Genomic DNA, 25,129 nt, shown 5'->3' with positions numbered 1-25,129 from the left:
GTTCCAACATCTAGTGGAAAGCCTCCCCAGAAGAGTGGAGGCTGTTATATCAGCGAAGGAGGGGACCAACTCCACATTAATGCCCATGATTTTGGTAGTGTATATTTGTGTGAAGATTGTCTATTACAGTGACAAGATATTCAAATGACCTCTCTAACAATGGAAATACATGTCCTCAAAGATGGATGGCAGGTGAGATCAGGCGGGACCATTCTTGCCAATGAGAGGGCAGATACAGGTGTGAACCTGACGTAGAGATAGAGGACTAAACTTTATCTGTGTCATTATAGTGTCTGTGTCAGAATGGGCAGCCCCATTGATGCTATCTCAGTTTTATAGCAGTCAATTTTCTTTCATTGGCTGATTGCTGCCAACCCATAGAAATCCACACCCAATTGAGTATTTAAAGTGGTGGAATCAGTTAATGGCAATGTCCAGGCTAACAAGAGTTATCCGTGATGAGTCCTCTATTTATCTCTATGAAAACAGGCACAACTTGGTTGTTTTTCAAAGTTGCCGAAATGCCACGTGCATCCACTTTTATCAGTGCAGTCGTAACAACTTAACCATCGTGAAACTTCTATTCGATCAATAAAGCCTCACGTAGCAAATTAGCAATATATATTTTTGTTGACATTCAAAAATATCTCACTTATTTGGCTTTTTTTCTCGGACAAATATGGGGAGGAGTAAAACCTCTCGCTTGGCCTCTTCCTCACTGCTATTTGCCCGCATTGAACAAGAAGGACCCCAAGGCCCAAAAAATGCCAGGCTTTTTCCTGCCTGATTTCATAATAATTTCGGGAAATGGATTACAAGTGAACCGGACTCAATGCAACTAATTTACTTGACTTTCCTATAGAATGTTGTAGTAGTGAAGTTCCCGAAATATCTGGAATTGTAATGTATTAAAATGTATATCATTTTCATCAGGCTTTCGTTATACACCGTTCTTGTTTAGTTAGCCACTTGGTGTATTTAAGTCACTTACTGGTCAGCTAAAAATAGTATTCTTTATCATGTATTGTGTTTAACGATATCTAATCTGGGGGGCTATTTACTTTTTAACTGATTGTTAGGTTGCTAACTAGCCAGGCTCTTTTATCTCATTAATTTGCTAACTAAACAAGCGTCGACGAGTTTTGGTACTCGGTGTACCGTTTTCAATCCCCCCCCGCCCCGCCGCTTTAATTTCACCCGAAACCCCCGGTCTCTCAACAAAGCTTGTTTTGACTGTTAGCAAGTTTGCAGGCTTTTACAACACAACCCGTGCAGAAGAGCCACATTAGCGAGTAGCGGCTCATTTGACCGGTGCTTGACGCGTGTCCTGTAGCTATCTAGCTAGCCAGCCAGGTGCTCAATCATATCACTCAATGGCTATAAATACACCACTCTTTGTCCCCCACTCAGCGCCCTACCAAAAGCGGTGAGTTTGCCTATTGGATCCCTTCCACCTTACGACTTTTCAGACAACCCATTGGGACTTGGTCGCTCTACATGGTCGCCACAGCCAAGTCAAGACTATCTGAAAAACTTGGAGGCACTGTAGCAATGCTGGAATGAGGCATCTCGCCCCGGCTGGATGTCTTCAAGTCGGGTTACCGAAGTAAACGCATTCAACTGTGGCTTTTTGGCAGAATATCAAGCGTCATCCATGGCCTGTCAACAGTAGCTTGTACCCGGTAGGGGAAACGTTAGCTATTTAACATTAACTATCGCTGTTAAAGGTCGACACCCTTTTGTTTTGATTGTAAACTGTGAAAGAACTCCAAAACAAAAGTTAGGACTCTTCTATCACAGTGGAACATCATGTCGGAGGATAACAACGCAGACATATTCATCAAGGTAAGGGTGAATGTGAAGATGGAGCAACTGTTTGCATGCTGGATGTGCTGCTAATGTTTTTATAATGCATTGAAATAAGTGTCACTTGACTGAAGTGTCCGATTGTATTTCAAAGGCACGTCATTTGCTTAGATTTTAGAGTAAGTATTTTGGTCCTCTTTGTACGTTTACTGTAGTATTTTAGCGGTGTTGGAGTAGTTAAGTACGTATACTAAAACTACATTGAACAAAAATGTAAAAGGTAACATGTCAAGTGTTGGTTTCATGAGCAGAAATAAAAGATCTCAAATGTTCCATATGCACAAAAATATTATTTCTCAAATGTGGTGCACAAATGTGTTTACATCCCTGTTAAGTGAGCATTTCTCCTTTGCCAAGATAATCCATCCACCTGACAGGTGTGGTATATCAAGAAGCTGATTAAACAGCATGATCATTACACAGGTACACCCTGTGCTGGGGACAATAAAAGTCCATCGTTTTGTCATACACAACAATGCTACAGATGTCTTGAGGGAGCGTGCAATTGGTATGCTGACTGCAGGAATGTCCACCAGAGCGGTTGCCAGATAACTAAATATGAATTTCTCTACCATAAGCCACCTCTAATGTCGTTTTCGAGAATTTGGCAGCATGTCCAAACAGCCTCACAACCGCAGACCCCGTGTATGGCGTCGAGTGATTTACTGATGTCCCATGGTGGGGTTATGGTATGGGCAGTCATAAGCTACGAACACATGCATTTTATCTATGGCAATTTGAATGCACAAAAATACCATGATGAGATCCTGAGGGACATTTTTGTAAGGTATCTGTGACCAACAGATGTATACCTTTATTCCCAGCCACGTTTAATCCAGATTGGGGCCTAATACATTTATTTAAATTGACTGATTTCCTCATGAAAAGTCAAATCAATGGAATTGTTTTTATATTTTTCTTCAGTATAGTGATTAAATGACAGTTGCAGTTTAACTAAATTCACATCTTGGATGTATTTCCAATCGTCAATTACTTTTTTGCCCTGTAGCTAGCGGTATCGCTAATTACTGGATCTACACTACTACAAAAAAAATATGGGTGAAGTAGGCAAGAATTTACTTTCCCTTTATCAGACCTGACTAATTCTCACTTGAAATAGTTTGTTTTAATATGAGAAATTACATAGTTAACTTCAGACTACAGTGACCTGTCTTGCAGTTTGTTGTGTATGACCTCTCAGATTTTAAATACTACTTTTCACAAAGTAGTTTTGAAAAGTACTTCACTACAGACAAAATAGCTTTAGTTAAGTAAAATACCTTTTTTCTTAAGGATTCATTTAATGATACTGAACTTATTCCAGTGTAAAGTAATTGGCAGCATGGTACCTATCAGAACAACCTTTTGTACTTTTTACTTTGAGGTCCTTTTTCTGGAATAGATGAATGAGTGTGACATTCAACCTCTGAAATGTGTCATGGTCAGAATCCGGTGTAACGATCAAGCACCTTCAAGCTCAAGTGAGTAGGGTAGATGCTTTTATCAGGAAACACTCCTCTGTATTAAGGATATATACCTCCTTGTGAACCCTCTCTTCTCTCTCCAGGTCTGTCTTAAATGTTATCCAGCCATTCTGTCTGGAACCATAATCATCCCCAGACAACCCCTCAGATGCCTGGCCTAGTCGCCCCTGCTCTTGGCGGCTACTCTTAGTGTGTCAGTGGGCATCCATATCAACCATAAAATGTGTTCCAAGTGGCCGGTCAGAATGTGCTAAGGATGGGAGGAGGCCCAGGGGGGAGAGGGTCGGTTTCCATTTGAACAGCCACAAAATCAAAATTGGCTATCGTAAAAATGAGTGAAAACAAACATTTAGTCTTTAAGGTTAGCAGTGTGATTCAAGGTTTAGTTAAAAATCAGATTTTAAGAGTATAGAAATACTACAATTGTTTTACTAGTGACAACAAGAGGTGCTGGCTGTTTGGAATAGCCTAGCGCAGAGAATTGGAACACAGCCTGGGCCAAAAACCCCAAGGGCTATATTGGACCGCTAGACTGAACAGGAAAAGGAGAGGTTTTAAGTGACACTTATGGAGTTTACCTTCAGTGTTTAGGCTTTTTTGTAAACAACTCTTCCTAGCTACTTGCCAAATACACCCTTGCTTGTCATAGGATATAAATGGTTGAACCAGAGCCCAGTGTTACTGGATAGGGGTCATCTCTGGTCCAAGAAAAGCCTCTGAGTAATTGGTATGCATTACGACTATGGCCATGAGTGTATACACAACAGGAGCTTGACCTAGCAAGATTGTAAAATTCCTCTCTTTTAACTGTGAACAGGGATGCTGATGCCTTCACATGTTTTCTGTGTGAAATGTTTCCAGATGCAGGACGGACTGATCAAATCAAACTTTATTTGCTACATACTGTTTTCACTGCTACTGCACGGCAAGCGGTACCGGAGCGCCAAGTCTAGGACCAAAAGGCTCCTCAACAGCTTCTACCCCCAAGCCTTTAGACATCTGTGTAATTCATAAAAATCGCCACTGGACAATTTACATTGACCCCCCCCCCCCTTTCTCCACTGCTGCTACTCGCTGTTTGTTACCGATGCATAGTCACTTTGCCCCCACCTACATGTACAGATTACCTCAACTAGCCTGTATCCCTGCACACTGACTGACTGGGGGCCTTGAAAGTAAAAACAAATACAAATAATTATACTTATAGCTATTTATCATTTAAAGGTACATGTAATTGACCCAGATGCATTTTTGATTTCTCCCTCTTAGGAAACCTCCATCTTGGAGGAGTACAACATCAACTGGACACAGAAGCTCGGGGCTGGGATCAGTGGACCTGTTAGGTGAGTGTTCTCTCATAGTTGGTCCTATTGAAGGGTTCCCTTTGCCATAGCCAACTCAATTGTGCAATGTAGGAGATGCATAAATATGGTTGCATAAACCCAGATGAGGTTCAACAGTTGTCCTCCAGAAGAGTCCCGTGCTTTTAGACTGGATTGGAGATGGTGGTGTCACCTACACTTGTTAAAGGTAGTATTACTCAGTGTGTTTACAGTGGCGCCTGCCCTGGCAGCACCAGAACCCTCTCACCCCATTGACCCGGTCGGTGTGGTAATGTGTCATCTCTGGACAGGGCGTTAGTGTCAATGTGTTTGGGATACACCTCGTCAGCTGTGGAGGGAAGTTACCTCCAGCATTCTCATGTTTAGGGAATTGGACTTGCGTTGAATTGCCTTCACCTCAAAGGCTGTCCTCCATTTTCCTGATTCATCTTTGGCCAGGCTACTCGCTTCAGAGGGGTATACTACAACGCCAGCTAGATCTGTTCAGGGTTTTTAAACCAAGGGAAAGGAACGTCTGCTAAATGACTTAAATGTTAATGTTAACTGTGATTGAGTAGGAAACAGGAGGTGTGTCTTCTGATTGATGATTGATTGATGATTGATTGGGGAGTGATGATTTTCACCTGCGAGGAGAGAAAAGAACACAGGATACATACCTACACACACCCACAGGATACCTGTATCCGTAACAAATGCACAGGCCCCCTTTCCCCACTCCTATGGCTAAAAATAATCATATTAAGACATAAAAGTAAAGTTTTACCACGTGTGATGTTTCAAGTGCATCCTGTCATTACTTAATGTGTAGTGTGACGCATTGGGCTGGGAATGTCACTAGCGCCATAATTATTGTGATTCAAAATGCATTGCAATTTGATGTTCCAAAGTTATTACTCCACCATACTGTAGTTCTGCTGCAGATGGATGAGAGAAATGAGACGTTTTGATCAGTCATGGAAATAAAAGTGCTGAAAACAAATTTGCTCACTCTTTAAAAAGAATATGGAGAACACGCAATGAAGGAAAAATACTGGAGATTTGGTGCATGTACTAGCGATGTATACTACTGATCATTTAGGAATGTCCTTGTTTTTGAAAGAAAAGCAATTTTTTTTTGTTGTCCATTTAAAATAACATCAAATTGATCAGCAATACAGTGTAGACATTGTTAATGTTGTAAATGACTATTGAACTTGAGGTGTCTGTCTCAAACTAGACACTAATGTACTTGTCCTCTTGCTCAGTTGTGCACCGGGGGCTCCCATTCTTTTCTATTCTGGTCACAGCCAGTTTCGCTGTTCTGTGAAAGGAGTAGTACACAGCGTTGTACGAGATCTTCAGTTTCTTAGAGATTTCTTGCATGGAATAGCCTTCATTTCTCAGAATAAGGATAGACTGAGTTTCAGAAGAAAGTTCTTTGTTTCTTGCCATTTTGAGCCTGTAATCGAACCCACAAATGCTGATGCTCAAGATACTCAACTAGTCTAAAGAAGGCCTGTTTTATTTCTAAGTGACCCCAAACTTTTGAATAGTGTATTTTACTATTAACATTTTGATTTAATAAAACATTTAATCAGTCATCTTCCTAAGATATCGTCTGAAGAGTGAGGGGAATATAATTTGATTGAGCAGTGAGTTGAGGACCAAACTTAAATTAGGTTAAAGTGGAGCTAGCCTGCCCCAGAGTAAGTTAGAGCTGGTGGCGTTGCCATAGAAATGTACCTGGCTAAAAGGTGAGGCACCTTCGTGTCGACTGTTATCTTGAGTTGAACATGGAATTGACCGACGTTAGCTCACTAATTCTTCTTCCTCCAGCTTCATAGTACACCCCTCAGTTCTTCCTGAGTGAGTCAATTGTTACCTAAGCCTTGCTTGATATGATTTGCCTTATCTTTGGAACAGCTGGTATGTGACTCAGACTCCAACAGATTTCAAAGTACTGGGTTAGGGTTACTGTTTGTAACTGTCTATGTCCTGGGTGGTTCACCTTTTGTCATGGTCTTATGGAACACACACAGCGCACCTAATGTGGATCTAGTATTTGTCTGCTGATAATTCAGTGCGCTGTGTTTTAGGGACCACCTACTGTAGACTTATGATTTCCCACAATTTTCATGTGATTCTACATGTAAAATCGGTGTGCACTCTGTTAGCAAATTACTTTCAGAGGTGTTAATTACTCTATGCCAGCAAAAGCTATTGGTATGTCTGAGCCTTAAGTCTTCAACGGCGCACTGTTCGTCATGGTCTACTGACACACTATGAACACAAGCTCTTGCGTGCCGCAAAACCTTAGTAATTGATTCAGAATGGAGACTCATTGCTTAATATATAAGCCATCTATAGCTAGATACTGTAGGTATTACTAGTCTGTCTTTGCTCTCTCCTTCCCATTTCTTGTTCCCGTTACCCTGTTCTTCTCCTCTCATACTCTTTCTGATGCATCAGGAATTTCACTCCCCCTGTTGAACTTTGGTCGAAGCCTATCCTGGAGGAACATTCTGCTATGTTTTATTCTTAGTGTAATCTGAGTTTAGGAGCAGAGGTTATGGTTTGGATAGAATGTTTGTCCTCAGTGAGAGGCTGGTACTGGTATTAAGCCTACTCTTATTTAACCTAATAACTGCATGGACCACCATTAGGGCTGGGAAATGCCAGGGACCTCACGATATGATATTATCACGGTAGTTTGGTGCCAATACGATATGTATTGTTGTTTTTATGGTTCTTTGTATTTTATTTTGACACTGATTTTTGTGATTTGTTGTTCTGAACATATTGCTGCTGCAGAGGGACAAGGGAGAGCAATGAGGAAAATCAGTTTTGATCGGTAATAAAATGAAATGACTCCCTGCTGGAGAACAAGCTATGGAGGAGAAATGCTGGATTTTAATATGATATTGTCAAACTGAAACAATATGTTTTCAAAACTATCCTCTTTAAATTCAAATATATATATATATATTTTTAACGTGTTTATTCCCCTTCACTAATTAGCTCTAGGGCTGCACAATATGGGCAAATGATGTAATGGTGCATTAAAAAATTAAATAGCTTTTTGCAGTTTTTATTTAGATCAAACACTTTGGTGAACTGTTGGGATCATGGAAATTAAATGTGTATTCCAATTCATGATTGGTGGTGTTTGGCATGACAACTAATGGTAGGAACCAAAGTGTTGGTTAGATATCTCAGGGGACCGTTCTTACATTTTCAATGTTGCAATTTTTTTGCTGCCTCTTGCGATATTAAAATTAGCTAACTTGTGCAGCCCAAATTGGCTCCATGAAAAGCTGACTCACTGTTGTTATATTGTCTGATTTCTTAATTACATTTCTCTTCCTCAATAGAGTTTGTGTTAAGAAGTCGACTCAGGAACGACTGGCCTTGAAGATCCTCATTGATCGTCCCAAGGCCAGAAATGAGGTTTGAACCATTGTTTTGGTTTTATGATTGTCTTTTGTTCGCGTTGTCCTTGTCTGTGTCATCTCCACTGTTATGCGTCATCTGTTTCATCAGTGTTGCGTCTGCTGTGTTGGTCTAAGTCCCAAATGGCATCCTATTCCCTATAAAGTGCACTAATTTCGACCAGGGCCCATAGCGCTCTGCTCAAATATAGTGCACTATATAGGGTTTCATTTGGGACATAAGATGCAGTCCAATATATTGGCACCCTTGAATGAAACACTGTTTCTTAAATAATACATTTTTTTTTAAAAACTGTTCCAGACCAACTTTTTTTTTTAAACAAAAATTACAATTTTTCACTTCGAAGTAAAGGATGGCCTTGACTCAGTTATTTAAATTCTTGTTTACTGTGTAATTTCTCACCTGTGTTATGTTGCAGGTGCCAACATAGTAAAAATAGCCATTCAACTAGTTTTGAAAAGAAAAAACTGAACATTCTGCTCCCTTGCATTCAATTGTATAGTCACTCAACCACTAAATGCGTCACCAGCCCACTACTTACTATTAGATAAAGAACCTCGCCAGAGTAGTGAACTACGTGTTTCAGCTAGTAATTTAATACATTTCTGCTGTAGTTTGGTGGTAGTTGAACTCATTTCAAAATTTGTTAGTGGTTTTAGTAGTTAATAACTTTTTTTTGTAGTGTTGTAGCTAACTACAGTACTGGAACTACGTACTACATTTTTTGCTAAAATACAATATGGGTGAAGTAGGCAAGACTACTTCACCCAGGCTTAGAACTATAAGTTAAGTATAGCTGTAAGAAATTTAAGATGTGTCAAATTATATTCAGCTCAGGGCTCTAGCTATGTGTTTAGTTTTCTAACTTGTTAGCCAACTGGCTAGATGTTAAGGTTCTTGGTTACAGCAGAGACATTCAGTCCTCTCCTGGATCAAGATCCCTGTTGCCAAAATAATTTTGTGAGTTGTCATCCCCCTCCAAAAATGTCATATTGTTTTTTAAAAATACATGCGCCAATTGTGTGCACATTCACTAATACCGTACACTATATATGGTACAGAGACGGTATGAAAATCTGAGACTCTTGAGTGAGATGTTCTTGCAATTTGTCGTCTGACATAACTAAAATCGGATATGGTCATTTTTCCCAAAGTTGTTTGGATGTAGGGAACTACTTTTTCAAAGCAACTTTAGTTAAGTAAAATATGTTTCCTAAGGGTAGCTTTAGTGTAGCTTCTTCCAGTGTGAAGTCATTGGAAGCTTGGTAAACTATATTTTCAGAGTAGCATCCCCAACACTGCACCTCGGCTACCTGCAGATGTCCAGCTGTGTGAGGTGCAGTTGAAACGAGCTGCCCCCATCACAGCAGCAGAGCGTCCCATCAGTGCAACGTGCCCTTGTCAGCTCTGAAGGGCTACTTGGCCTATATGTTTCTGCAAGGAACGCTGAAAAATAAGTCTGTTTCTGTAGTTTTGCCGATGGTTATCTGCTCTGTTTGTGTGTATCAATCGTGAAAGACTGTCTGCCTCTGCCTAGCCAGACATGGTCAGTGTCACCAGGCGTGTTTTAACTCTTTGTTTTGTCTGATGATTCAGGTGCGGCTTCACATGATGTGTGCCACACACCCCAACATCGTGCAGATTATGGAGGTGTATGCCAACAGTGTGCAGTTTCCTCACGAATCCACTCCAAGGTGAGGAGGAGCAAGTCAACTGTACCAGCACATACAACGCGTTATCACCTAAAACCCTGTGAATGCCACTGTCATATTGCTACATACAGTATTAATGCTTGTGCACCTTGTGTACTTTTACTAAAGTGGTGGGATATCAGTTCTTGCCCACAACAGTTAACCCTTGAGTCTTGTATTAATCCTCGTTCGAGGCATAGATCAAATGGCACAGTTCTAAGCTATCTTGTACTGTATGTATACCATTTCAAGCCAACCCCAAGGCCATTTCAGATAGAGGGTTAGCTACTGATCATAGCATTTTTGTGTTAGACTTCATCTGATCTGATATCACGCATCTGTGTCCTTGGAATGATTCATGCGAATGTCAGAAGCTTGATTTCAAATGTTTCTTATTATAATTATGATTTCTCTAACCAATGCAGTGATTTAGATAATTACTGAGACGTCGTTTAAAAAAAAGTCTACCAGACTGTCTCTGAATGGATACGGTTTTAGATCTGACAGTCATGTAATGTGTTCCTTTTAACTGTTAGCTCAGAGGGTATTGTCAGTAGTAGTAGTGCACCCCATAGGGAATAGGGTCCCATATTCCATACGGTACATAGTGAACTTGTTTCAACCAGAGCCCTGAAGGTGCACTCCATAGGGAATAGGGTGCCATTTGCGACACTTAGTAGATTTATGCATTCAAACAGTGCATTTTCCTCTGCATTGCTGCTCCTCCTCCCAGGCTTCCTAATGTACACATACATTAATTACATGACTTCCTGGTGTAGTTGAGCCTCTCTCTCTCTGTTGTCCTTTATCCTCCGTCAGATTGGCCAGGCGCTGCGCGTCAAACATATCATTGTAAAATGATGTGTGTTAATATGGAGTTTGTCACCTCTTTGCTGATATAACAGCCTCTACTCTTCTGGGAAGGCTTTCCACTAGATGGTGGGACATTTGCTGCGGGGACTTGGTTCTATTAAACCACAAGTATTATTTAGGTCAGGCACTGATGTTGGGCGATTTAGGCTCGGCTCGCAGTCGGCATTCCAATTCATCCCATAGGTGTTTGATGGGGTTGAGGTCAGGGCTCTGTGCCGCCCAGTCAAATTCTTCCACACCAATCTTGACAAAACATTTTTGTGTGGACCTCTTTGTGAATCGTGGCATTGTCATGCAGAAACAGGAAAGGGCCTTCCCCAAATTGTTGCCACCCATTTGGAAGCACAGAATCATCTAGAATATAGTTGTATGCTGTGGCATTCAGATTTCCCTTCACTGGAATTAAGGGGCCTGAACCATTATTCCTCTACCAAACTGTACAGTTGGCACTATGCATTGGGGCAGGTAGAGTACTTCTGGCATCTACCAAATCCAGATTAGTCAGTTGGACTGCCAGATGGTGAAGTGTGATTCATCACTCCAGAGAACGGGTTTCCACTGCTCCAGTGGCGAGGAGCTTTACACCACTGCAGCTGGCACTTGGCATTGCTCATGGTGATCTTAGGCTTGTGTGCGGCTGCTCGACCATGGAAACCCATTTCATGAAGCTCCCGACTAACCTTTATTGTGCTGACGTTGCTTCCAGAGGCAGTTTGGAACTCTGTAGTGAGTGTTGCAACCGAGAACAGACTTTAAAAAAAATGTGTTTTAATTTTATTATTATTTATTTTTTTGCGCGCTTCAGCACTCGGCGGTTCTGATATGTGAGCTTGTGTGGCCTTACACTTTGGCTGCCCCAAAACGTTTCCACTTCACAATAGCAGCACTTATAGTTGACTGGGGCAGTTCTAGCAGGGCAGACATTTGATGAACTGACTTATTGGAAAGAGGTCTATCCTAAAGAACAACAAAAGTTGATCTGGACAAACCTGCCGAATTGATGCAAAGGTAAGAATCTCTGGATTTACTATCTAATTTTAGGTAAGTATAGTAATGAATAAATTGGCAAAATTTTTTTTTAAATGGACAATTCTGTGAACGGTCTTGCGCAAGTTTTAAATTTACACACAACCTGTTAGCAAAGGTGTCAGCTAGAGATGCCGTGTAGGAGCTTGCAGGGATTTGTAGTTTTCCATGTTGTCTACTTTGATGGTAACTAGTATTTTCGAATCAGCGTAAATGGAGTGGACTATATTGATACATTTTTACACGGTTTTCAAAACGTCACTCCGGGGTAAGCCTACACGAAACACAGCCCTCATTTGAAGTGTTTCTAAAATCCCCTATGGGGAAAAATGATTGGAACCATTTCCCTGCTTGACCGCAAGGTTTTATGGGTATTATGACACCTCCACTGTGGGGCTCTAATCCTGTTAGGCTGAGATTATGTTTTTATTTTTTTATTTCACCTTTATTTAACCGGGTAGGCTAGTTGAGAACAAGTTCTCAATTGCAACTGTGACCTGGCCAAGATAAAGCGTAGCAATTCGACACAACACAGTTACACAGGGAATAAACAAAACATACAGTTGAACAAAAGAAAACAAAGTATATATACAGCGAGTGCAAATTAGGTAAGTTAGGGAAATAAATAGGCCATGGTGGCAAAGTAATTACAATATAGCAATTAAACACTGGAATGGTAGATCGGCAGAAGGTGAATGTGTAGGTGGAGATACTGGGGTGCAAAGGAGCAAAATAAATAAATACCAGTATGGGGATGAGGTAGGTAGATAGGCTAAATTCAGGTGCAGTGATCTGTAAACTGCTCTGACAGTTAGTGAGGGAGATATGAGTCTCCAGCTTCAGTTATTTTTGCAGTTCTTTCCAGTCATGGGCAGCAGAGAACTGGAAGGAAAGATGACCAAAGGAGGAATTGGCTTTGGGGATGACCAGTGAGATATACCTGCTGGTGCGCGTGCTACGAGTGGGTGCTGCTATGGTGACCAGTGAGCTGAGATAAGGCGGGGCTTTACCTAGCAGAGACTTGTAGATAAACTGGAGCCAGTGGGTTTGGCGACGAGTATGAAGCGAGGGCCAACCAACGAGAGCGTACAGGTCGCAATGGTGGGTAGTGTATGGGGCTTTGGTGACAAAACGGATGGCACTGTGATAGACTGCATCCAGTTTGTTGAGTCGAGTGTTGGAGGCTATTTTATAGATGACATCACTGAAGTTGAGGATCAGTAGGATGGTCAGTTTTACGAGGGTATGTTTGGCAGCATGAGTGAAGGATGCTTTGTTGCGATATAGATTTAATTTTGGATTGGAGATGCTTAATGTGAGTCTGGAAGGAGAGTTTACAGTCCAAGACACACAGGTATTTGTAGTTGCCCACGTATTCTAAGTCAGAGCTGTCCAGAGTAGTGATGCTGGACTGGTGAGCAGGTGCAGGCAGAGATCGATTGAAAAGCATGCATTTAGTTTTACTTGCGTTTAAAAGCAGCTGGAGGCCACGGAAGGAGAGTTGTATGGCATTGAAGCTCGTCTGGAGGTTAGTTAACAGTGTCCAAGGAGGGGCCAAAAGTATATAGAATGGTGTTGTCTGCGTAGAGGTGGATCAGAGAATCACCAGCAGCAAGAGCAACATCATTGATGTATACAGAAAAGAGAGTCGGCCCGAGAATTGAACCCTGTTGCACACCCATAGACTGTCAGAGGTCCAGACAACAGGCTCTCCGATTTGACACACTGAACTCTATCAGAGAAGTAGTTGGTAAATGATGTGAAAGAAATATAGCTACAGGGTCCTCTGCCTCACCGAAAGCCTATTCTCATAGACTGAGTGCTAAAAGTCCGTATTTGGCCATATAAAGAAAGCACTATTTAAGCATTGTTAGGATACTAATCTTTTGATAGTGTCAAACATATATTTTGACGCAAAACATTAAGCCTAGTTTTTCTCATTGTTGACGAAATCAACTTGATTTTAGTTTGTGGTTAGTTCTATGAACTAGGCTCATGAGCCATTTATAAACTTGTGACATCATTCTGAACCTTAGTGGCTACCATTGTTGTTTTTCAAATTAAAGAGTTGGCCTTTTAATTTGACAATTCAACTTGGTATTCAGTATCTGATACCACGTTAAATTGTCAAATTTAAAGACCAACTCCTTTATTTGAAAAACAACAATTACTCGACAATGCATGTGATATCAAGAGGTATGTTTTCTGAGTGACCTAAATATTGACTGGTTGTTATAAAGCTCTCCACTCAAAAATAAACTTCAAGCTGAACCAGATTGCAGGCATTGGTTATCAGTCAACCTACCAGGGTATTTATTTACAAACCGAAAAGGAACAAGATCACCCATGTGTAATGACCACGTCTTCACTAATGCTGCAGAAATCTGCTCTAAAGCAGCATCCACATCCATTGGATCTAATGATCATAATATCACGGCCATATCTAGAGAAACCAAAGACTGGACCTAAAATTGTGTACAACCTGAAGCCAGACTTTAAGCATTTTCTGAAATTGCATCTTCTGGTTGCTGATGGGCATGTGCCCATCGATAAACTTGTTAGATGAAATCTCCATGGATAGATAATGAATTGAAACGTTGTATGGATGAGGCAAGGGGAAATAAGTCTGACCACACAGAAAATTGCCAAACACAGTAAATAAGTAATCTCTGGAGTACCTTAAATGAAATTCTAGGCCTTGAGGCAGATGGCTTGTTCATGACAAAACCTTTTGATAATGCCAACTATTTTAATACATTTTGTTGACCAAGATTTGCAAAAATTGGCATGACATGCAAACACTGAGCCTTCGTATTCATGCATATTAGACCAAATGATGAAAGACTAGCACTAGTTTAGAGTTCTGTAAAGTTGGTGTGGAAGAGGTGATTATTATTTTTTCGATCTATAAATAAGCACAAGTCACCTGGTACTGATAACCTGGATGGTAAATTGATAAGGTTGATAGTGGAATACATTGCCACTCCTGTTTGCTAGATCTTCAATTTAAGCCTAGAAGACAGTGTGCCCTGGAGTGAGCCAAAACTCATTCAGCTGCCCAAGAGTAGTAAAGCACCCTTAAATGGTTCAAACATCCAACGAATCCGCCTGTTGCCCGAACTTAGCCAACTTTTGAAAGAAATGGTGTTTGACCAAATGCAATGTTATTTTACAGAAAACAAATTGTATTATGTATGTTTTTTTTGTCTTTGTTTCTTGTGTGGCCCCAGGATGAGGATCCTAATAAAATAATACTAACTAATGGAACAACCTAATTCAAACTTTTCCCCAGATTTGAGTAGATAACAACTCTCTCATTCATTCCTTGTCTACATCTCTTTTGGTCTTTCCCTCTGTATCAGAGAGAGGTTACTGATCGTCATGGAGATGATGGAGGGAGGTGAGCTGTTCCACAGGATCAGTCAGCACAAACACTTCACAGAGAAGATGGCCAGCCAGGTCACGAAACAGGTACACCTTCTGTCTAGTGAAAACACAAGGGTCCCATATTCCATACGGTACAAAGTGAACTTATTTCAACCAGAGCCCTGAAGGTGCACTCCATAGGGAATAGGGTGCCATTTGCGACACGTAATAGATTTATGCATTCAAACAGTGCATTTTCCTCTGCATTGCTGCTCCTCCTCCCAGGCTTCCTAATGTACACGTACATTAATTACATGACTTCCTGGTGTAGTTGAGTCTCTCTCTCTGTTGTCCTTTATCCTCCGTCAGATTGGCCAGGCGCTGGAACACTGTCACTCACTGAATATTGCACACCGAGACCTGAAACCAGAGAACCTGCTCTTCAAGGATAACTCCCTGGTGAGGAAATAGATGGGCTGACTGAAGCGTGCACACACACTGCTCTTAATACAGGTGTTTAGTAATAGGCTGAAACGAGCATGTTGCAAGAGGAGAATCCCTTAAACATTTACACATCCTATTTGAAAATGCTCATATGCTCATCCCTCTTTCTGGTCTGTCGTTATCCCTTTCCTGTTCAAGGATGCACCGGTGAAGTTGTGCGATTTTGGATTTGCCAAAATCGACCAGGGCGACTTGATGACCCCACAGTTCACGCCTTACTACGTTGCACCTCAGGTAAGGGTGCTCTCCTCAGATTTGACACCAAGTTGGGGGAGTATGAAATGGTTCAATCAGTCTTCTCCTCACTCTAGGTACTTGAGGCTCAAAGGCGACACCAGAAGGAAAAGTCTGGAATAATACCTACCTCACCCACCCCCTACACTTATAACAAGGTGAGCCACTACCCCTCCCCCTACACTTATAACAAGGTGAGCCACTACCCCTCCCCCTACACTTATAACAAGGTGCCCCCCACCCATTCTTCTCAAACACTCAGGTTGGATGGGGAGCGTTGCTTCACAGCTATTTTCAAGTCTCTTTAGAGATGTTAGATCGGGTCCAAGTCCGGGCTCTGGCTGGGCCACTCGAGGATATTCAGAGATTTGTTCCGAAGCCACTCCTGCATTGTCTTGGCTGTGTGCTTAGGGTCGTTCTGTTGGAAGGACGTCATGCATCTCTCTGTACTTAGCTCCGTTCATCTATCCCTCAATCCTGACTAGTCTCCCAGTCCCTGCCGCTGAAAAACAATCAAATGTATTTATAAAGCCCTCTTTACATCAGCCGATGTCACAAAGTGCTATACAGAAACCCAGCCTAAAACCCCAAACAGCAAGCAACGCAGGTGTAGAAGCACGGTGGCTAGGAAAAACTCCCTAGAAAGGCAAGAACCTAGGAAGAAACCAAACTGAGGGGTGGCCCGGTCCTCTTTGGCTGTGCCGGGTGGGGATCATAACAGTGCATAACCAAGATGTTCATAGATGACCAGCAGGGTCAAATAATAATAATCACAGTTGTTTGTAGAGTGTGCAACAGGTCAGCACCTCAGGAGTAAATGTTAGTTGGCTTGGGTTAGGGTTAGGGTTATGATCGATCATTGTGTGGTAGAGAGCAAGTTGCAAACAGCAGGTCCGGGACAAGGTAGCACGTCCGGTGAACAGGTCAGGGTTCCATAGCCGCAGGCAGAACAGTTGAAACTGTAGCAGCAGTATGACCAGGTGGACTGGGGACCGCAAGTAGTCATCAGGCCAGGTTGTCCTGAGGCATGGTCCTAGGGCTCAGGTCCTCAGAGAGAGAAATAAAGAATTATGAGGGGGCATACTTAAAATTCACATAGGACACTGGATAAGACAGGAGAAATACTCCAGATATAACAGACTGACTGACCCTAGCCCCCTGACATAAACTATTGCAGCATAACTACTAGAGGCTGAGACGGGAGGGGTCGGGAGACACTGTCGTTGTCATCCGAAGATAACCCCGGACAGAGCCAACCAGGCTTGGCTATAACCCCACCCACTTTGCCAAAGCACAGCCCCCACACCACTAGAGGGATATCTTCAACCACCAACTTACTACTCTGAGACAAGGCCGAGTATAGCCCACAAAGATCTCCCCCACGGCACGAACCCGAGGAAGATCACGTCAGTGACTCACCCCACCTAGGGTTGGGATGGAAGAGCGCCAGTGACTCAGCTCCTGTGATAGGGTCAGAGAGGAACCGGCCAGGCAGAGACAACAGGGGTGGTTTATTGCCTTTCCATTCATCTTCACACCCATGGGCCAGACTACATTCAATCATAGGACCTACTGAAGAGATGAGTCTTCAATAAGGACTTAAAGGTCAAGACCGAGTGCATCTCTCACCTGGATAGGCAGACCATTCCATAAAAATGTAGCTCTATAGGAGAAAGCCCTGTCTCCAGCTGTTTGCTTAGAAACTCTAGGGATAATGAGCCCTGCGTCTTGTGACCGTAGGGTAGGTATGTATGGCAGAACCAAATGGGGGAGAGAGGTAGGAGCAAGCCCATGTAATGCTTTGTAGGTTAGTAGTAAAACCTTAATCAGCCCTAATTTTGCTTCACCGTAGGGAGGGTGCCACCATGCTTCACCGTAGGGAGGGTGCCACCATGCTTCACCGTAGGGAGGGTGCCACCATGCTTCACCATAGGGAGGGTGCCACCATGCTTCACCGTAGGGAGGGTGCCACCATGCTTCACCGTAGGGAGGGTGCCACCATGCTTCACCGTAGGGAGGGTGCCACCATGCTTCACCGTAGGGAGGGTGCCACCATGCTTCACCGTAGGGAGGGTGCCACCATGCTTCACCGTAGGGAGGGTGCCACCATGCTTCACCGTAGGGAGGGTGCCACCATGCTTCACCGTAGGGAGGGTGCCACCATGCTTCACCGTAGGGAGGGTGCCACCATGCTTCACCGTAGGGAGGGTGCCAGGTTTCTTCCAGATGTGACGCTTGGCATTCAGGCCAAAGAGTGCAATCTTGGTTTCATCAGACCTGAGAATTTTGTTTATCATGGTCTGGGAGTCCTTTCTGTGTCTTTTGGATAAGTCCAAGCGTGCTGTCATGTGCTTTTTACTGAGGAGTGGCTTCCGTCTGGCCACTCTACCATAAAGGCCTGATTGGTGGAGTGCTGCAGAGATGGTTGACCTTCTGGGAGGTTCTCCAATCACCGCAGAGGCACTCCGCAACCATCGGGTTCTTGGCCACCTCCCTGACTGAGGCCCTTCCTCGATTGCTGAGTTTGGCTGCGCGGCCAGCTCTAGGAAGATTCTTGGTGGTTCCAAACTTATTTTTAGGAATAATGGAGTCCACTGTGTCCTTGGGGACCTTCAATGTTGCAGAAATGTTTTGGTACCCTTCCCCAGATCTGTGCTTCGACACAGTCCTGTACTTGGAGCTCTTCGGACAATTCCTTCAACCTCATTGCTTGGTTTTTGCTCTGACATGCACTGTCAACTGTGGGACTTTGTATAGACAGGTGTGCAATTCCAATTCATGTCCAATCAATTGATTTTACCACAGGTGGACTCCCATCAAGTTGTAGAAACATCTCAAGGGTAATCAATGGAAACAGGATGCACCTGAGCTCAATTTTGAGTCCCATAGCAGAGAGTCTGAATACTTATTTTTTTTAATACATTTGCGAAGATTTCTATAAACCTGTTTTTTGCTTTGTCATTATGGGGTTGTGTGTGTGGATTGAGGGAAAACAAATATTGAATACATTTTAGAATAAGGCTGTCACTTAACTGTGGATTAAGGGAGCGGGGTCTGAATACTTTCCGAATGCACTGTATAACAGCCACAATGAGACATTATTCCACCAATGGCAGCATATTTCCACTAAGGACATCAATGTTTGTAGGGTTGTCACGCTAACTCTTCTCCTTTCTCGCTCTCCCTCCATCCCTATGACTTGGCTCGTTCACTGTCCCCTGCTGTGCGTGAAGAGCTGTGACCTGTGGTCCATTGGGGTGATCATCTATGTGATGCTGTGCGGCTACCCTCCCTTCTACTCCAAGCACCACAGCCGCACCATCCCCAAGGATATGCGCAAGAAGATCATGACAGCCAGCTTCGACTTCCCCGAGGACGAGTGGAGCCAGATCTCTGAGATGGCCAAGGACATTGTTCGCAAGTACGTCCCCACAGCAGGCTTTACTGTGTGTGCTAACAAGATGGCATGGTTCACGAGTGACTGTTTTGCCTGACAAACAATGTGGACTGCCAAACCGGGGCTTTACTCATTCTGTGTTCTTTGGATTGCGTGAGGAGGGTTTGAAGAATCTGTTTCACTAGCATTACTTCCTCCCTCTGTAGGCTGCTGAAGGTGAAGCCTGAGGAGAGGCTGACTATCGAGGGGGTTTTGGAACACCCCTGGCTGAACTGCACAGAGGCTCTGGACAACGTGCTTCCTTCTGCCCAGATGATGATGGACAAGGTGGGCCTGGATGGATGGACAGGGATGGGCAGCGTTTATGTAACGCTCTCTTTCCCGTTAGTCTCAAAGTGCTTTAGATAGACCCAGTAATACTTACTACAGGACTCTGCAGACAACGCCTTTGCTGCCTTAAAGGAATACTTTAGGATTTTAGCATTGAGGCCCTTTATCTACTTCCTCAAAGTCAGATGAACTCGTGGATTCTATTTTGTCTCTGCGTGTTGTTTGAAGGAAGTTGCTAACTAGTGCAATTATTGACTAGCGCTAGCAGATACCATAACCTTTGAGTCATTGCGCTAACACTAATTAGCATTGACTCGCGAAACTACCTCTGACTTTGTTCATACCGGACACAGACATAAAAATGGTGTCCACAAGTTCATCTGACTCTGGGGGAAGTAGTAGGATCATTGCCAAAATCCTGAGGTATCTCTTTAATAGCAATGATCAGGGTGTAAAATTTTGCCATGTGACCCTTCCTCTTTCTGTCTTTTCTTCCTTCCCTCCCTCTGCCAGGCGGTGGTAGCTGGGATCCAGCAGGCCCATGCTGAACAGCTGGCTAACATGAGGATACAGGACCTTAACGTCAGCCTCAAGCCTCTCCACTCCGTCAATAACCCCATCCTGAGGAAAAGGAAGCTCCTAGGGTCTGTCTTGTTAAATTCCTGTCTCTATGTAGTAGTTGGTTAGGATCTGCTTCACAGTCTGACTGTCACTAATTTAGCTCAATAGTGGAGAGGGACTTTCTGCTGAGAACAGCACTGCTAAACAAAATGTGTGTCTGGTATATGGATCTCCTGACTGTGTGGTGGTGGTGTGTCTGGATCTCCTGACTGTGTGGTGGTGGTGGTGTCTGGATCTCCTGACTGTGTGGTGGTGGTGGTGGTGTCTGGATCTCCTGACTGTGTTGTGGTGGTGGTGGTGGTGGTGTCTGGATCTCCTGACTGTGTGGTGGTGGTGTCTGGATCTCCTGACTGTGTTGTGGTGGTGGTGGTGGTGGTGGTGTCTGGATCTCCTGACTGTGTGGTGGTGGTGGTGGTGTCTGGATCTCCTGACTGTGTTGTGGTGGTGGTGGTGGTCTGGATCTCCTGACTGTGTTGTGGTGGTGGTGGTGTCTGGATCTCCTGACTGTGTGGTGGTGGTGGTGGTGTCTGGATCTCCTGACTGTGTGGTGGTGGTGGTGGTGTCTGGATCTCCTGACTGTGTGGTGGTGGTGGTGTCTGGATCTCCTGACTGTGTGGTGGTGGTGGTGTCTGGATCTCCTGACTGTGTGGTGGTGGTGGTGGTGTCTGGATCTCCTGACTGTGTGGTGGTGGTGGTGGTGTCTGGATCTCCTGACTGTGTGGTGGTGGTGGTGGTGTCTGGATCTCCTGACTGTGTGGTGGTGGTGGTGGTGTCTGGATCTCCTGACTGTGTGGTGGTGGTGGTGGTGTCTGGATCTCCTGACTGTGTGGTGGTGGTGGTGGTGTCTGGATCTCCTGACTGTGTGGTGGTGGTGGTGGTGTCTGGATCTCCTGACTGTGTGGTGGTGGTGGTGGTGTCTGGATCTCCTGACTGTGTGGTGGTGGTGGTGGTGTCTGGATCTCCTGACTGTGTGGTGGTGGTGGTGGTGTCTGGATCTCCTGACTGTGTGGTGGTGGTGGTGGTGTCTGGATCTCCTGACTGTGTGGTGGTGGTGGTGGTGTCTGGATCTCCTGACTGTGTGGTGGTGGTGGTGGTGTCTGGATCTCCTGACTGTGTGGTGGTGGTGGTGGTGTCTGGATCTCCTGACTGTGTGGTGGTGGTGGTGGTGTCTGGATCTCCTGACTGTGTGGTGGTGGTGGTGGTGTCTGGATCTCCTGACTGTGTGGTGGTGGTGGTGGTGTCTGGATCTCCTGACTGTGTGGTGGTGGTGTCTGGATCTCCTGACTGTGTGGTGGTGGTGTCTGGATCTCCTGACTGTGTGGTGGTGGTGGTGTCTGGATCTCCTGACTGTGTGGTGGTGGTGTCTGGATCTCCTGACTGTGTGGTGGTGGTGTCTGGATCTCCTGACTGTGTGGTGGTGGTGGTGGTGGTGGATCTCCTGACTGTGTGGTGGTGGTGGTGGTGGTGTCTGGATCTCCTGACTGTGTGGTGGTGGTGGTGGTGTCTGGATCTCCTGACTGTGTGGTGGTGGTGTCTGGATCTCCTGACTGTGTGGTGGTGGTGGTGTCTGGATCTCCTGACTGTGTGGTGGTGGTGGTGGTGTCTGGATCTCCTGACTGTGTGGTGGTGGTGGTGGTGTCTGGATCTCCTGACTGTGTGGTGGTGGTGGTGGTGTCTGGATCTCCTGACTGTGTTGTGGTGGTGTCTGGATCTCCTGACTGTGTGGTGTGCTACAGCAGCAAGCCGAGTGACGGATTCTTCATCCATGACCCAGAGAACGGCGGTGAGAACTCTAACGTGGCCCTGGAGAAACTACGAGACGTCATCGCTCAGTGTATCCTCCCACAGGCTGGTCAGTCCACAAACAAACATACACACACTTCCCATCAACCAACACAGATGTACAACTTCCATTTAACAGGCATACATGCATGCACACAGTGAGCATGGTGAAACTGTGTTTGGTTGTGTGTGGCAGGGGAGAATGAGGATGAGAAGCTGAATGAGGTGATGCATGAGGCTTGGCGTTTCAACCGGGACTGCAAACTGCTGCGAGATGGGCTGCAGGGCCTCAGCTGGGACGGTAAGCATAACATACTGCATGGATACAGCATTCAATGCAGAGCAATGGCAACTAGCACATACAACAACACTCATTTCTGTGGGGGGGGGGGGTCCCCAGATGAATGGGAAGTTCTAATCCATCAGTTCGTAACCTTTGCTGGCTCAATGTTGGTTAAAATCGCTGTCTCCGGATGATGTCATTGGAAACATACATTTAAATTTTTAGTTCTGTTTTTTACTACAAAACATAAACCATCCATTTTCACATGTTGGGTGGTGTAGGATGGATTTGATAATGTTTTTTTTTTTTTTTTTTCATCTGGTTTTGGTCAACGTTTAATAATTTGGTCTTCATTGTAGGACGGGCCTTTACTGACAAAGTGGATCGCTTGAAGTTGGCTGAAATAGTGAAGCAGGCCATAGAGGTAAAGACACATTTGCAAGACTGTCAGTAGCAAGTGCTGTCTTACCTTTTTGTAGCGTTTTATTAGAACAGTTTTTAGCCAATGACTGTAGAGGCATTTTTATGTGACTTGACATGCTAAAATCAATAGCATTTCTTTTCATGTACTCACTTGCAAGACTATTGTACAGCTGTAGATATTCAAAAGAGGACTTGTTTGTACTATACTGTTTTTTATGAACAACTGCAAATAACATACAATTCTTTATATATTTTAGTTTTTGCAAAAAAGAAATACTTAGTTTTTTTTTCTGTATCCACTGGGAGGGAATTTTTCCAAGCTGCTTGACCAGGATGTCCACAGTGATGTGTTTTAATCTCACTTGTTTTTATTTGATTCTTATTTCTTTACCTTTTTAACAATGCTAAAAATAGTATTTATTTAACAAAGAAATCCTTATTTTTGACCATGAAGCCAAATGTTTAAGTCTGTAAGTTGAACAATAGAGGCTCTAAAGCAGACCCGAGGAACTAGGTCTAAGCTCCGTTTCTCCACCCACTGGGTGGGTGGTTTGTGTTCCAGGGAGGGGTAGGGAGTGGGCCCTCGGTGACAGTGTGAGGTTCACTGGGGGGGGGGGGGTTTCTGCTCTTGAATGACAGAGAAAATATCAAAACGTTCTCTTCAATCTACTGGATATCAGCAACAGTCAACAGTGCAATAGTCATTTAGGGCATGTGCATAATTTGTACATATGTTGTACTTACATTCTTATGCATACATTTACATGTTACATAATATGTATATTTATGTATGTAAAGTATTATTCATGGCTAACGTGGACCCTCCCTGTTTCTTCCTGTGGTAACGAGTACAGAGCATAGTACACCAAACAAAACTGATCAAAAGAGGCAATGCAGGTTCTCTAATATAGTACTTGACTATTTGATAGTTGTATTTATGTTTTCCTATTTAAACATTCTCAAATGTATACATTTGAACCTTCCATGGATAAAGTCTTAGCCTTGCTTGCACATGAGGCGAATAACGTTTATTTCCTAATTGTTTCGATTTTCTTCTAAATCGATGAGCTGAATGCATCGACTCCATTTGTCCAAGATAGCATGTGCTCCTCTCACATTCAAGTGTACTGGGAAAGGGTTGGTGCAATGTAAATGCATATTTTCCCATTGTAAGACTGTTGCCCTAAATGTTTATTTGTTCAAAACAATGACTGCAAGCATTTCTGTTGATGTCATTTTGTTTGTTTGGAGGCCTATCATGAATCAATGCTGAAGTTGTCCTCCAAACATCTGCAACATGAATGTGTCATGGCTGTTAACTGTTTCATGGCAACATATAGCCTCCTAACTCAGGATAACAATGCATTCATAATCACAAATAACACTTGCTCATCTTTGTGTGAAAATACTCAATGATACAAAGTGTCTTCAAAGCACAAGATCAGGGCTGGTATTCAGAAAGCACCTGTTTCCTCTGCCCAAATCATCAGAAAGGCTAAACTGACCCTGCTTGGCCCTCCTACACTCTATGAATACAGGCCCTGATGTCTAGACTGGTTTTATATCCTCTGCTGCCTGTGAGAAATATTAAGAGTGAGATGGAGAAAAGGTACAATTCTCCCTTAATTTGCGTTTTGTACATGAGCATATAGTCAGTCACCTGGAAGTGAGAACTTTAAATAGCTCCTATTAGGTAGCTGGAGAGCATGCCTCGTCAGACACTGTTGAAGTAGTTCCTAAGTCCATATCTGCAATAGATCCAGGCAGCACCTATGGTTGCATCTCAAATGGGTCCCTATAGTGCCCTACTTTTGGCCACTAAACTTGCCTATGCTATTGCTTCCTTCTCTGTTCCATATTTCCTCCGGTTGTCTCGTATGTACATGCATACGTTTAAAAAAAAGTTCATCGCGGACAAGGTCCAACCCGAAACATGACTACCCTTCTGAATTTGTGGGGGGGTGCCACATTTGGCACCCAGGGAGCCAAACTACCTAGCTCAAGGGTCAGAACAGATTTTTCACCTTGTCGACTCTGGGATTCGAACTAGCTACTTTTCGGTTACTAGCCCAACCCCTCTTAACCGCTAGGCTACCTGCTGACTCCATGGAAGATTTGTACCTTAATCGGTATTCTTAATTTCCTTTTGTCCTCTGTCCTCTTGGGAATGTCATGAACATGCTGACTATTTGTATTAAAGGAATTATTTGCAACCGTAAGAGGCGTGTGTTATTCAGGTCTGTGTTGCTATAATGCGCATATGCGTTCATCATTTCAGAGCAGCGCGCAACACATCCGATTTTAAATCACACCCTTTCAACAAACCACTTAAAATATTGTTAGTCCACATTTGTCAAGGTTCATGTCTTTCTCTGCGATGGCTGTGTTTCTAACCATTTCTGATTATTCTGTTTTGATTTCCACACACAGCCTGCTGTGTTGGCGGTAGCGCTCTGCAGGAAACTATCCACATGACA

The 25,129-nt window shown here is 43.6% G+C and overlaps 1 protein-coding gene across 3 annotated transcripts; it reads left to right on the top strand.

The window, feature by feature from the left end:
• Window positions 1–788: 788 nt before the first annotated feature.
• LOC124034628 (MAP kinase-activated protein kinase 5) lies at window positions 789–24,871 on the top strand. Of its 3 annotated transcripts, XM_046348049.1 has the most exons (15): window positions 789–915; window positions 1,411–1,845; window positions 4,620–4,693; window positions 8,044–8,119; window positions 9,719–9,816; window positions 15,075–15,183; window positions 15,448–15,537; window positions 15,721–15,816; window positions 15,894–15,974; window positions 19,050–19,237; window positions 19,420–19,540; window positions 20,057–20,187; window positions 21,901–22,016; window positions 22,143–22,247; window positions 22,589–24,871. In XM_046348049.1, the coding sequence occupies exons 2-15, from the start codon at window positions 1,810–1,812 to the stop codon at window positions 22,681–22,683; spliced, it is 1,416 nt and encodes a 471-aa protein (XP_046204005.1). In that variant the 5' UTR covers window positions 789–915; window positions 1,411–1,809; the 3' UTR covers window positions 22,684–24,871. The 3 variants fall into 3 exon arrangements, with proteins under 3 accessions (XP_046204005.1, XP_046204007.1, XP_046204006.1); XM_046348050.1 differs by lacking the exon at window positions 789–915 and having other exon boundaries at window positions 933–1,845; window positions 21,904–22,016; XM_046348051.1 differs by lacking the exons at window positions 789–915; window positions 8,044–8,119; window positions 9,719–9,816 and having other exon boundaries at window positions 931–1,845.
• Window positions 24,872–25,129: the final 258 nt, after the last annotated feature.

Source organism: Oncorhynchus gorbuscha, linkage group LG04 (genome assembly GCF_021184085.1).
Source record: "Oncorhynchus gorbuscha isolate QuinsamMale2020 ecotype Even-year linkage group LG04, OgorEven_v1.0, whole genome shotgun sequence".
Classification (NCBI taxonomy): domain Eukaryota; kingdom Metazoa; phylum Chordata; class Actinopteri; order Salmoniformes; family Salmonidae; genus Oncorhynchus; species Oncorhynchus gorbuscha.
Note: the sequence above shows the minus strand (reverse complement) of the source record. Positions and strands in the feature narration are given on the sequence as shown.

Excerpts from the sequence above, each read along its gene's own strand:
- LOC124034628 (XM_046348049.1), top strand. The coding sequence starts at position 1,810 with ATGTCGGAGGATAACAACGCAGACATATTCATCAAG. Across the intron at positions 15,817-15,893 it reads CTTACTACGTTGCACCTCAG|GTACTTGAGGCTCAAAGGCG; the intron begins GTAAGGGTGCTC and ends TCCTCACTCTAG. Across the intron at positions 20,188-21,900 it reads AGGAAAAGGAAGCTCCTAGG|CAGCAAGCCGAGTGACGGAT; the intron begins GTCTGTCTTGTT and ends GGTGTGCTACAG.